This window comes from Mchenga conophoros, linkage group LG2, assembly GCF_057382185.1.
Source record: "Mchenga conophoros isolate Kocher_MC1m ecotype Shallow Benthic linkage group LG2, M_conophoros_male_GT1.1, whole genome shotgun sequence".
NCBI classification, from domain to species: domain Eukaryota; kingdom Metazoa; phylum Chordata; class Actinopteri; order Cichliformes; family Cichlidae; genus Mchenga; species Mchenga conophoros.
This window is the reverse complement of record NC_140527.1, coordinates 6,068,615-6,081,329: the sequence shown is the minus strand read 5'-3', so window position 1 is coordinate 6,081,329 and position 12,715 is coordinate 6,068,615. Positions and strand designations below refer to the sequence as shown.

The 12,715-nt window shown below is 37.0% G+C and overlaps 1 protein-coding gene across 1 annotated transcript; it reads left to right on the top strand.

Annotated features, from left to right (window-relative positions):
• Window positions 1–809: 809 nt before the first annotated feature.
• On the top strand, window positions 810–10,393 carry gask1b (golgi associated kinase 1B). Its single transcript, XM_085284393.1, has 4 exons — window positions 810–1,817; window positions 2,754–2,971; window positions 4,407–4,633; window positions 7,096–10,393. The coding sequence occupies exons 1-4, from the start codon at window positions 932–934 to the stop codon at window positions 7,301–7,303; spliced, it is 1,539 nt and encodes a 512-aa protein (XP_085140519.1). The 5' UTR covers window positions 810–931; the 3' UTR covers window positions 7,304–10,393.
• Window positions 10,394–12,715: the final 2,322 nt, after the last annotated feature.

The window sequence follows — 12,715 nt, the reverse complement described above, 5'->3', positions numbered from 1 at the left end:
TAATGCTGTTTATAGTATTTGCTTATATATATAGCCGACAGTGTGTGTATATATATATATATATATATATATATATATATACATTTATTTTAACTATACATCGTCTAGTTTAGGCCTACTCTTTGTCGGCCATGAATGACAAGGAAAACAGCACTTGTAGTTATATTGACGAGCTCTGGTCACAACTATTGTAATTCAGAAAAGGAAATCCTGTAGGCTAAGTGGACTGGTGCGCCCACCCCACATTCTCCCAACACCTAAGGAAATTTTTTACTGCTATTGTGTCTCCACAACGTAAACAGCTTTGGGAGTTGCCATGAAGAATTAGGACAGTATACCACCAGATGTCGCCTGAAACTCATACAAATAATATGTAGCGATCAAATATTTAGTTTTAAACTATTTCATTTTCAACCTAGTTAATATGTTGTGTAGTGCTTAACTTCCTTATTTCAGTTTTTGTAAAATATGTCTATATCTCGCGTAAGTTCAAAAACACGTTTACATTACCCCTTATAAACCTTCATAAGGAGTTGTGGTGTACCCTAATGGGCTTCGATGTGGATTTTAATAGCGTGACATAGAAATATCAAAGGTTAATTTAGGGATATTGCAGTGCACTTGATGAAGTTTGAATATCACATGGCCTGTGTGTGTTTTATTTTCGGGGCTGAATTATTAATTAAAAAACAAAAACTTGATAATTTAGGCTCTCATTGGCCAAGTCTGTACCTGAAGAGAAGGAGAGAAAAAACTATAAGGTTTAAATTGCTTCTCATTTCCGAGAAGGGTGGTATCCAAGCATGACCCTCCATTCACTGCGCAGTTGTGCCCTCCATTCTACTCACAGAAATCCTCGGAAGTTTTGCGCTCCTCCCCAGTAAGAGTTTGTCGCAAAAAGGACAAAGTCGTGATAATGACATAAATTCTAATGGGGAAGTCTGACTTTTGTTGGCTAAGTTTCCCTATTCTAAAACTGACCGGCAACTTTCGCAGGTGCCCTCTTTCAAAAAGAAGTTTGATAATTGCGTCTGTCTGTGTAATCTATCTGCTTTTTGTGTTTTCACAAGTTGGATACTCGCAACTGCACCGGAGCCGAAGGATTGATGAGAAGTACCGGCACACCCGTGGATTGTATAATTTGGAGATCAACGATGGCCAGCCACACTCTCTAGACTTGCAGAACGATTCGAGCTTCATAGTCCCGACTCGCTACAACGTGGTGTACATAACCTTAAAAACTAAGCGTCGAAAACCAGCACATATAAGAGGTACAATCCGACCCAAAGTGAGGAGAAAAGTGAGAAAAAATAAGTCTTCCAATCTGTCTTTTACCCAGGACAAACGTCGCACTTTGGAGGGGGATGCGTTACAAATTAAGCGCAACTTTGCACCCATAACTTCACGGAAGGAAGCCATGGATGTTGACTATAAATCACTGGATATAAGCCATAAAATTTATAAACATGAAGAAGCAGACTCTCAGATTAGTTCAATTCGAATATACAGTCAAAGGCCGCCACCATGGTTCAGCGCACAGGATGTGAAAACCATGCGCTTTCTTGCGGATGCCAAAGTTTTGCGCATGAAAGAAGTCTCTCATGGATACGCTCTTTCGCTTCTGATATTTGAGGGTGAGACAAACGTTCAACAGGCGAACCAACAACACGCAAAAACGAGCACTGTATGCGGAGGGCAATGTGGAGTCATCCACAGCCCGGTGGATACCACAGAGGTTTTTGCTTTTCATTTGGACAGAGTGCTGGGGCTTAATAGGACGTTGCCAGCTGTAAGCAGAAAGTTTCGCTTTTTATACGGTAGGTCATCAAGCACATGGACAAAGTTTTCTTTTTTGACACTTGTTAAAAATATACGGTTTTGTTTATGGTTATTCTAACTACATTGCCTGGTTTCATCATGCTAAGAATACTGTGCAAATGTCACTACAGTATCTATTGATATAGCGACAGAAACTGCAACCTACAGATTAGCCATACCATAAAAACTGTTTATTTGTTACCTTAACCCACTAATGGGGTCTATGTGAAATACAGATTCATTCAGGCTTGGAATCAAGAAGAACCTTGTTCTTTGGGGGTGGACACCAAAACGTCACCTGCACATTGTGTCCTCGTGGATGTGATATTTATTTATTTATTTATTTTTTTTTTTTTTTAGGTCTTTGAGCAAGACTACCTAATCCTAATTCATATTCAATGGAAAAACATTATTCACATTGCTCATTGTCATTTTATAACATTAATAGTAAAGAAGGAACAAAAACTGAGGGAATACACATTTTATACACATATTCAGGGGAAGAGAGGACCAAAAAGTACTAACATCCTCCTTTTTCATAAATAGCGCAAATAATGTATTTTACATGATGACGTCACAAAGTGTCAGCCCAAGGGTTTAAACAGATTTCGGGGCCATATTCAGCTAGTGACAGGATACCTCTGCCCTCTTTCCTCATTTTCTTGCATAACCATTTTTTTTCCATCTATGGGAAACGTCTGTCTCTTTTTATTTTTAGCATAATACATTTAGAAATATTTTTACATGTCTATGAGTTAGTTCATTATTTGGTCTTGGGGTGCAAATATGATAATCGGTGTGTGGACAGTCTTCATCATTGCAGGGAATAAGTTCTGGTAACATGAGTGTAAAAAGTGTTTATAGACTTTTTCTGGTTAATAACAGAAACAGCTGCTAAAATCTAAGCATGTAATTATTCTTTCCTCCCTCTTTAGATGGGCAGTCCTGTCCAGTTGTGTCATGGGATGCATCTCTATACCCAGCAGGCCTTGCTGCAGGTTTGACCAGTTTGAAGTTAACATGGGGGGAGTACCAGAACTCCCTTAAACAGAGATGTTGGCAACAAAACATCAGCCCAAAGTCTGATTCTGGCTGCTCTGCAATTCATCACTATGAATGGAGCAAACTTGCTCTGTTTGACTTCTTGTTACAGGTAACTGTTAAAGAAAATGTGCTCCAATATCTGATTAAGAAAAACAATTCTCAGTGGTATTGTCATTTGGCTGAAGAGAGCTCTTGCTTCCTGTATGGGAGGCCTCAGTAAATCACATTTTATGAGAACTACTCATTTTACCCCATCATCATGACAGAGAAACCAAAGTAGACAGACGAATCTTAAAATACTTATTCGGAAACACTGACAATCTTTATAAGTTAAATTGTCTGTTGAGGTCATGGTGGCACAACTTTGATCATTCACATATATTTCCTCATTGTTACAAAACATCTTGTCAAAGACATTAGTGAACTGAAAAGAAACTCCTCTCTTATCACAAAAGTACTTTTTTTTTTAAATTCTGACTTAGCCTCTCGTTTTGTAGATCAAAATGCCTGCACACTAAAGTTAATGTAACTCATACAGTTCCTCTAACAACAACTAGCATGACATGAAGGAAACTGAGAATGTCTATATATATATATATTTGCCTTGTTTTATATTTCAAATAAAATAAATTTTAAAACCAATAATAACTTCCAATGAGTTTTAGTCTAACTTTATTATTATTAATATTATTGTTATTATTATGGCAATTGAGTTTTCTGTTAAATGTAACACACCAGCACCCTACAGTGTTAAGGCAGACGATCGTCTTAGATATTTGAATAACTAATAAATTCTAATTTTTCATCAAGTCAAGCTACAAATAACATTTGTATTTCTGTGACAGCTCTGGAAAAGCTCTGTTTTATTACTATTAGCTGCATGGATGCTTGTTTGCAAGGTAATAAGGATCTATTTCATTTTTGTCCAATTCAAAGCCTTACAAATGCTTATTCATCCAGGTTACCCTAAACCTCAGGCCTTAGAAAACCACGCCTGTGAGCAGCATTTAGTCCCATCTAAATCTATGTGTGACATTTCAGCTTGTCTTACTCTGACAGCACTGTCTGAAACCTCCACAACTCAAGTGATTTCACATAACGGATTAAGAATGGATGAGGGCTGTAGCTAAATATAGGGTTGTCATTCCCTGTGGAGAAGCCTGATATACTTAAGTGAGTTTCCTGTACAGTCATGTGACTCAGCAGTCTACATGACTAGTTGATGTTGATGTCCAGTAAACTAGTGGTACAATAGAGTCAGTGCAATTGCCAGCCCTCTCTAGGTTTGTATTCTTTCACTGCCAGCTGAATGTTATCTATTCATGAAATTATTATTTAGATCATGATAAAGAGAGATCATCAGAAATGCAAAGTAAGCCCATTCAGAGTAAAACTGTGCTTACCTTTGTCATTAAAAATATAAAAACGCAAAAGAAAACCCATTGAATAAGAAAACTCTGTGAATGCCACTCTGAACTGCACTCTTAGTCTCAAAATATCATCTCCAAACATTTAATGAAGAAATGTGTGAACTGTATTTTTAGATTAACAACCGCCTGGACCAGGGTTGCTGTGGGTTCAGGCCTCGGCAGCAGGATGTGTGCATTGAACTGGGTTACCATGCTAAATGTCAAGATGCTAACCACATACAGCTAGAAAACATCATCTACAGGAGCCACAACCCCAGACACCTGGTCTTCACCAACAACAAGGGATTCTTTGACCGTAATGAGGACAACTTGGACTTCAGGCTGTTGGCGGGAATCAAAGAGTAAGTTTGGAGCATTAACATGAATTAATAATTAATTAACCTGTTTAAATATATAATGTTTTAAAAAAACATTATATATTCCTACTACTATATATTCCTAGCCTAAAATACAGCTTTAATCCCTTGGCCATGCAGTGTTGAATAATGAAATAGATTATATGATTTGTTTATTATGAGCTATAGATCAAATTAATTTCAATCAGATGTTTACAAATAATTATATATCAGAAAAAGGCCAGAGGCTGAAACATGTCCTTCAAGTGATAAAGCTGCTGTTTATACTACAAGTGTTGTTTGAGCTTCAATGTCTTTAAAACGATTACACACTGAAAACTGTGCAAGCAACAAGTAATTGTGTAAATCCAGTTTGCTGTTTACATATAGATCAACTTGTTTAAAAGTAATAATTTGTCAGACAGTCTTCTACATTTGTAAAAAAAGAAAAAAATCTGCACAACATTCAAAACAATGACCCTGAGTTGTGTATTGGTACTTATTTTTTGAGATAAAAAAAATGTCCACACAGAGTAGGAACATCTGTGGACAGTCTGGATTTAGCTGCTTTCAGCAGCTGTTTTTCTCATTTCCGCCCTTGACAACATATTTGAAAATTTCCAGCACACTCAACAAGCATATTTAAATCTCCATCTGGGATCTATGCCAAATCTGCTCGGAAACTCTGAATTTGGTTCACAGTAATTGGCCAACCCACACACAAATCAGTGACTGCAGGTTGTGAATTTTTAAACTTTAAAGTTAAAAGTGTACTTTATGATTTAAAATTTTCAATTCTAACTTGTAATGTTACAATACTTTAAATGTTAAAAAAAAAGTGGTAGTTTGCAGGTCGAGTGTGCAGTTTGTGAAGAAACACATGCCAAAAGACATCTTCTGCATTATTAGACATCCCATGATGAGAACACATCGCTTTATGCACCACAGGTCTATGTGGATTTGTAAACGTACACTTCACAGGCATCCCTTTCATTTCATCCATCCTTTTGATCAATAAATCAGGGACTCGCTAAGGAGACAGCAGAGAATCTGTGGTATGGCAAGAACATGTTTATGAATGTGACACATAATGTGAATCCTTGTTTTCACCAGCAAAAATGTACCTTCCATTCTGGCATTCATGTAAGATAAAGCCATAAAAGCTAAATTCTAAATAAAAGACGATGAAAGATCATAGGATACAATAAATATCTATTTTTCCCATTGTAGTGTACATTTCAGTGGTTTTCTGTAATGCAACCGTTCTCTGACTTGTATCCCCATGTGATGTCTGTGTTGTGTGTGTAAGGTCGGGGGCGGATTCATTCCACTGCAGGGCAACCTGCATGTGGTAAATAAAATTTGAACTTGAACTTTAATTTCATGTAGATCAGAAGAGGTGTTATCTCGCTGACTTTTCTCAAAGCCAAAATAACCAATGTTTGACATTTTATTCTAAGCAAATTCTGAGCAGTAATGATACAAAGTTTATCTGAAAAATATAAATGCGTAAAAATCTAAACTCATTTAATTGGCTTTGTCCAATTGCTTCACATGATATACGGTTCTCACTTTTCATTTAATTTGTATGAAGGGAGCTTTTACCCACTCAAAAGCTATTAAAATGTCAAAAAAAACCATCAATGTGCTAAAAGTATGAGTAACCCGTCATTTGATTCAAGTGATGTTTTAGTTACACAAACCTCCAGTTATGTGATTGTATAAATGCAGTTTTTACTGCCAAGAAGAAAAAAGCAAAAACATTTCAGATTTCAAGGTTGCTGATGTACAAAGACAACATGTCATAACCACTTGGTATAAAATACAGACATTTAATTTTGCCATCTCTTAAATATTTTTTATGGGTTTGGCACTTCCACAAATTTATTTAATAGTCGACTTTAGTGAAACATTCTGTTATCATTGGCATCTTCAGACCAGAGGAACTGCAGGAACTGTTTAGCTAAATCACAATGTCACCACCTATGTTTACCATATCTATGAAGAATTACATTTTGGACATGCCTAATTCCATTCTGCAAAAATGAAAGTCAGATGTGATGAAACTTGTTGGGGAGTTTGGGCTTAGAAATAACCTATAAATAGCTACATGGTTAGAGTTTGCATGTTCTCCCCATGTTTGCGTGGGTTCTCCCCAGGTACTCCGGCTTCCTCCCACAGTCCTGTGTGGATAGGTTAATTAAAAAATCTAAATTGCCCATAGGTGTGAATGCGGGAGTGAATGTGAGTGTGAGTGGTTATCTGTCTCTGTGTGTTGGCCCTGCGACAGACTGGCGACCTGTCCAGGGTGTACCCCGCCTCTCGCCCTATGACTGCTGGGATAGGTACCAGCACCCCCCGCGACCCTGAAAAGGAAAAGCGGAAGCGAATGGATGTTTAATGTATAGAATCTGCACAGTATTACAGTGTGACTACACTTCCTCCTGTTTCCTCTTATGCCTTTCTAGGTTTCCAGAGCAAGCTGTGTCTGTGCTGAAAACCAGAAAACTGAGGGAAAAACTTCTCCAATCTCTGTTCCTTGACGAGACATACTGGGAAAGCCAAGGGGGTCGTCAGGGCATTGACAAGCTAATTGATGTTATCGAGAGGCGAGCAAAGGTCCTCCTCACCTACATCAATGCCCATGGGATTAAAGTGATATCAATGAATGTGTGATGAAGATAAATCTTTCATAAATCTTTTAAATCTTTTAGAAGACATTGGGGCTTTATGCTCGAACATTTTATAGGTTGGTTGGGATAAGAATAATAGCAGATGTGTGATATTTTTTTAAATTTATATCACAATAGCTTGGTCATAGTTCCAATGAGGGACTTGCTAATGCTTCTTTGAGTAGCTGGAAGCTCAATTAGGGTCACACAACCCACACTGCACTGATAACAATGACTTTAATGAGTTTTTTTTTTTAAACTTTGTGTACCTTGAATACAATCTTATTTTGTTTTTTGTTAGGTTTTTTTAAAAAAAATATCTTTATTATTATTATTTCTTTTACAAAAGTTAAGAAGCTTTGCCTTGCCTATAATTTCCAGTTATTTAGGCACTTATAGTCACAATTAGAGCATGGACACAGTGACTATAAATTATCAAGTGAAAATTAGAAGTCATAAAATGATAATGATGATGAAAAAAGTTTTTACAGGATTCCATGCACTCCTGTGAAAAACCAAGAACACCCTATAGTTCACCTTGTAGAAAGTTGCAGCAAAAATCTTGGACTAATGCTTTCTGATATATACGACATTAATTCCAGAAAAGTTGGAAGCTCTTTAAATGTAAATAAAAAAGAATGCAATAAGTTTTAGATCTAAAAAACAAAACAAAACAGATTTTATTCACAATAGAACATCGAAAGCATCGAAACTGGTGAAATGCCTGAACTGCAGGGAGGCCAGTTCAGGTCCCAGTCTCTTCTAATACAAAACCATTCTGTTGTAATATATGCATTATGCAGTTTAGCTTATACATTCAAGGCCTTCTATGCAAAAATGGGTCCCCTGAATGGGACTTTTCAGATGTGCAAGCTGCCAGTTCTACAGACAGTGATCAGGGCCACTCAGTGATTTCAGGTTGCATCCAAAATCCTGTAGATCAGCAGTCCATAACTTTTTTGCGCCACGAACCATTTTATGTCTGACAATATTTTCACGGACCGGCCTGTAAGGTGACGCCGATAAATACAACAAAAAAACAGCACCAGTGTAAAAAAAAAAAAAAAAAAAAGATTTATTCATAACACATGGGGAAAGACCCAGGGGAACTGAGTTAACGATAAAAGCGATAAAAAAAAAATGCTAAAAAAACGATAAAAACTATAAATTTCACACCCAAGCCTCAACTCGTGCGGCCCCGTACCAAAGGACTCATCGACCGGCACCAGCCCGGCAGTTGGGGATCGCTGCTATAGATGCAAAACAAGCCCAAACCATAACCCCTCCATCACCATGACAGTTGGTAGTTCATGGTTGGTATGAAATGCTTCTCCTGATGTTTTTTTACTTAGTGCAGATGTTCCACATGTCCTGTAATTCATTCAGATGTAACTTTGCAAACCTCAGCTGTGCTGATGTGCTCTTTTTAGAAGAAAAAGGCTTTTTTCCTGCCAATCGTTCTAAACAGGTCATGAACATACAAGATTATGGCATTGTGCTTATACAAATCTGAATGCTCCAGACTAGGGACTTCTGCCTTTATAATGGTGGTGACACTTGGTGATGATCATTTAATCAAGTGCATTTGATTAGCAGCACCTGGAGGCTGCTTACCATCTTAATTCCTCGGGAAGCAGTAAGGGTGTACTCAGTTTTTCATAGTCCTGAGAAAGCTTTCTTTTTCACATGAGTGTATATGCACTATTATTTTAAATGTGCTTTCTTTTTGTATTTGGTAGTGCAATTCGAACATGGGATACATCAATAAAAGTAACTACTGCTGATAGTTATATTTCTTGAGTGAGTTATGCATAAACATAATTATGTTTTACTGTGATTATAGAAATGGTTTGAAAATGATTTTGTCTTAGATAACAAAGCCACAATCAAAGAGTTATCATAATAAAATTTTATATATAAAATTTATCAGCAAATACATTTTTCCTACCTATTTCTACTTGATATCAATCAGGCCCAGACAGAAATAGTCTGTGGCTCAGAAATCCGATCCAGAGTGCGGAGTGTGCTTTTCAAGCTGTTGTAAACGCTATTCTTTGTGCTCTCAGAAATAGAGTCGATAGGGCTTTGTGGGCTATTTTCTCCTGTTCGTGCCTCGCATTCACTGTGCTGTTGTTTTAACCCTTTGCACCTGCATTAGTTTGTCAGTGGGTTTTTTGCCTCTGGATGTTTGTCCAAGAAAAACCCCTCCAGCAAGAGCTGGAACAGTTTGCTCCTGTACCTACATTTGGTAATATAAGTGTACAAAACAAAAACATGTTTATAGTAATACAGATCAAGCCTTTACAGGTAGCTTCTTAAGTTAAAGTCTCTTCAAGTAGGCAAAAAGCATATACGTTTCTTTTTCACAGTAACAAACACATGGAGAAACAGTTTGTGCTTTAATTAAATTAGCTAATAAAGAGGATCATTTGTGCAGAGGTTTAGGAAAGCTTATAAGGCTTATCTTCAGGAATGACTTGTTGAATGTATAACGTTATTCTGTCAGGTTCACACTTGTTTACACTGTGTGAACCAACCTTTTTGCTCTGTTTATGTTAAAGTTGCATTTTCTGTCTTCACCTCCTCTCCTTATCACAAGTTCTCTTCGTCTTGTTTCCATGGGGGCATGGAATTTGAGAATAATTTGAAATGGTTCTTCGAAGCTGTGCCCAGCTGGCTGCTGGCAGGCCAGGCTAAAAACAAGATCCCAACAGAAGACTTCTTTATTGTTGCGACCTTGGATCAACCCTGATGACATCACTTTTCTCATTTCTAGCACTTGCTGTCCTCTGACTGTGTCAAAAATAAATAAATAAAATTAAAAAATGTAAATACAAATTCAGTGCCCACTAGCAATTGTGATATGACTGAATTTAAACAAACAAAATAAACAAAAAAACCCTAAACTAAATATAAAACAAACCATTGCCATCCCGCCAGATCATCTCATAATATGAAGTCTGACTTTAACCTCCTAAGACCCGAACTCTTCCACAGCATGCATTTTTAATTTCTCTTTGATATTTGGGAATATTGGGGCCCGATGAATGTAAAAACAAAGAATTACCAGATTTTTTTACCTTATTTTTGTTTTTAAGAAAAATAAGAGCCACATATGAGGATATTTGTTTAAAATTTTGATAGAACAGTAGCAGAATAATGTCCTCGTAAGTGGATATCAGGCCGTTGTAGAGCAACATTGAGTATTTTGGTCTAAATAACCCAAAATGTGATGTCCACATATGTGGACGGCAGGTCCTAGGAGGTTAAATATGTCATATTTATCCAATATTTAGTTTCCAATAGCTTACACCTTGTAATTTAGAATAATAAGCCATTTGTACCAGGTTAACAGTTTTTCCTGAGTTACTTGACATTTTATGGGCAGACATATATCCTGACATTTTGGGGAACATTTATACCAAGCCTATTGTTCCTAATACCATGTTTCCAAGCAAAATGAATAAAGTAATTTAAGGCTTACAAATCTTATTATCTATTGCAAGCTTTTTAATAACCCCTTTATGTCTTCTGTATCCCAAAAAATCTTTAGCATTACACTGCACTTCATTGTGCAAAGAGACAGCACCTGGGAAGTTACTGTGGGAACACTAAAGAGGTAGATTACATGGGGCGTTAACAAGAAAACTCAACAGATTGTCTCACTTTTGTCTACCTCAACACAAAAGCCAATAGACACAACAAAATGCTCCTGCCATGTTGACTCTACGACTGGTGAAGGACATTCTCCTTATGCTGATAAAGGAATTAAGAAAAAAGTTTGAATAGATGCCAACATATCTCAGATAAAGTCATGCCAACACTTGCTTCCTTCACCAAAAATACTTACAATCTGCCGCTTGGAGAGTCATGGTTCATACACAAAGCGTGACAAAGAACCACTGTCTTTTCTGATTACTTTACCAGCATGTACAAACTTCTTTTACAGGACTGGCGTGCTGCCAAGATCACATTCTGTTCTTGGTAAAAAAAAAAAAGTTCAAGAGGATTTAACTCAGCTGTCCTGACTGGAAATATCTCATCCCACAAGTCTTACACTCTCACACTGAGTGTTTAAATTTCCCATCACTTGTCAGCCAATAAAACATCCATCTCCTTTCATAAATTCTTTTTCAGCTTCAGCACAGTACAGACATTTACTCTATATTATTCATTTTAAAGCAGACCAAACAATATAGTTTTTCCTGTTGTTATGTCTGCAGCTTTTGTGCAAAGCTAATTATTAAAATGCCAAACTTGTTATCCTGTGTCAGTCAGTGCATTAGTGGTCACTTATGCCATTTAGTTTTAAGAAATAAATAGTGTAATTCGATAACCCTCTGGCACAAATAAGTCAGTGAGCAAAACAAATCTTCCTTTTGAGTTATCACTGTTGCTCAAATATAAATATGTAAACTTAGATGGGTCTCTGTCAGGTAAGAATGAAACCAAATGAAATAGTTTAATTAGTGGTGATTGGATATTTGTCAACGATCCCTTTACACATTTAACAAAGAGAAAAATGGCTGAGAAACTTCCAATTCCATTTGGTGAATTTGGACATTTTTCTTTTCCTGTAATAGGCCAAAGAGGAAAAAAAACAAGTGAGCAGCTTCCTATTGTGCAATAAGGTTTATCTTTGATAACATCCAGATAGGATTATATGGAATAGAATCACAGTGCTGCCAGCCCCAGGAAAAAGAAAAAGAAATCAGCTCTGGCATGCATATATAAGCTCTACATTTCCTCTTTACTTTTTATCTTCCTAATTTTCAAGGAGGTTTGCAGGTCAGGAGCAGTGCAGTGACAGATCAGTTTTCCATGGCGTTGATTTAAATTCAGTTTGTTGCTCAAGGTCATTTGAGCAGGACATCTGAGGTCATGGGGAATCAATCCAAGTGTCAGTCACATGAGAGCCTCTGCAGCCATTTGCCTGCCCTGATTTTATTTTGCAACTGTAATGGGAGCTTTTTTTTCTGTACACCTAATGCTGGTATTAGCTTATCCTGACCCTGGGAAGAAGAAAGATTTACTGCATTATTGCTTCGATACAGTCAGTTACTTGTAGGCAAGGCTGACATGGTTTTATAGAAAAAAAAGAATCACAAAAAGTCTTGATCTTTCAATACAAATCATTGTGTGTTGGTTAGATGAATGCAGAAACTGAATGATGTGATGGTAGTTTTTGAGAGGGTTTTTTTTGCACCTGTGTTGAAGTCCTGTAGTATCTTAACACCTCTCTGCAAAAAGTGCAGTAAAGGCTTTAATCTTCCTTTATTGTGCATTGTCTTTGGTCTTTAAAATGTGACATTTTTAGTGACACAGTGGTACAGGGATTAGTGCAAACATGCATGCTGTGTTAAACTGTTGGGTGCAAGTGTGACTTGTCTGTCTCTCTATGTTCCCTGTCCAAGGT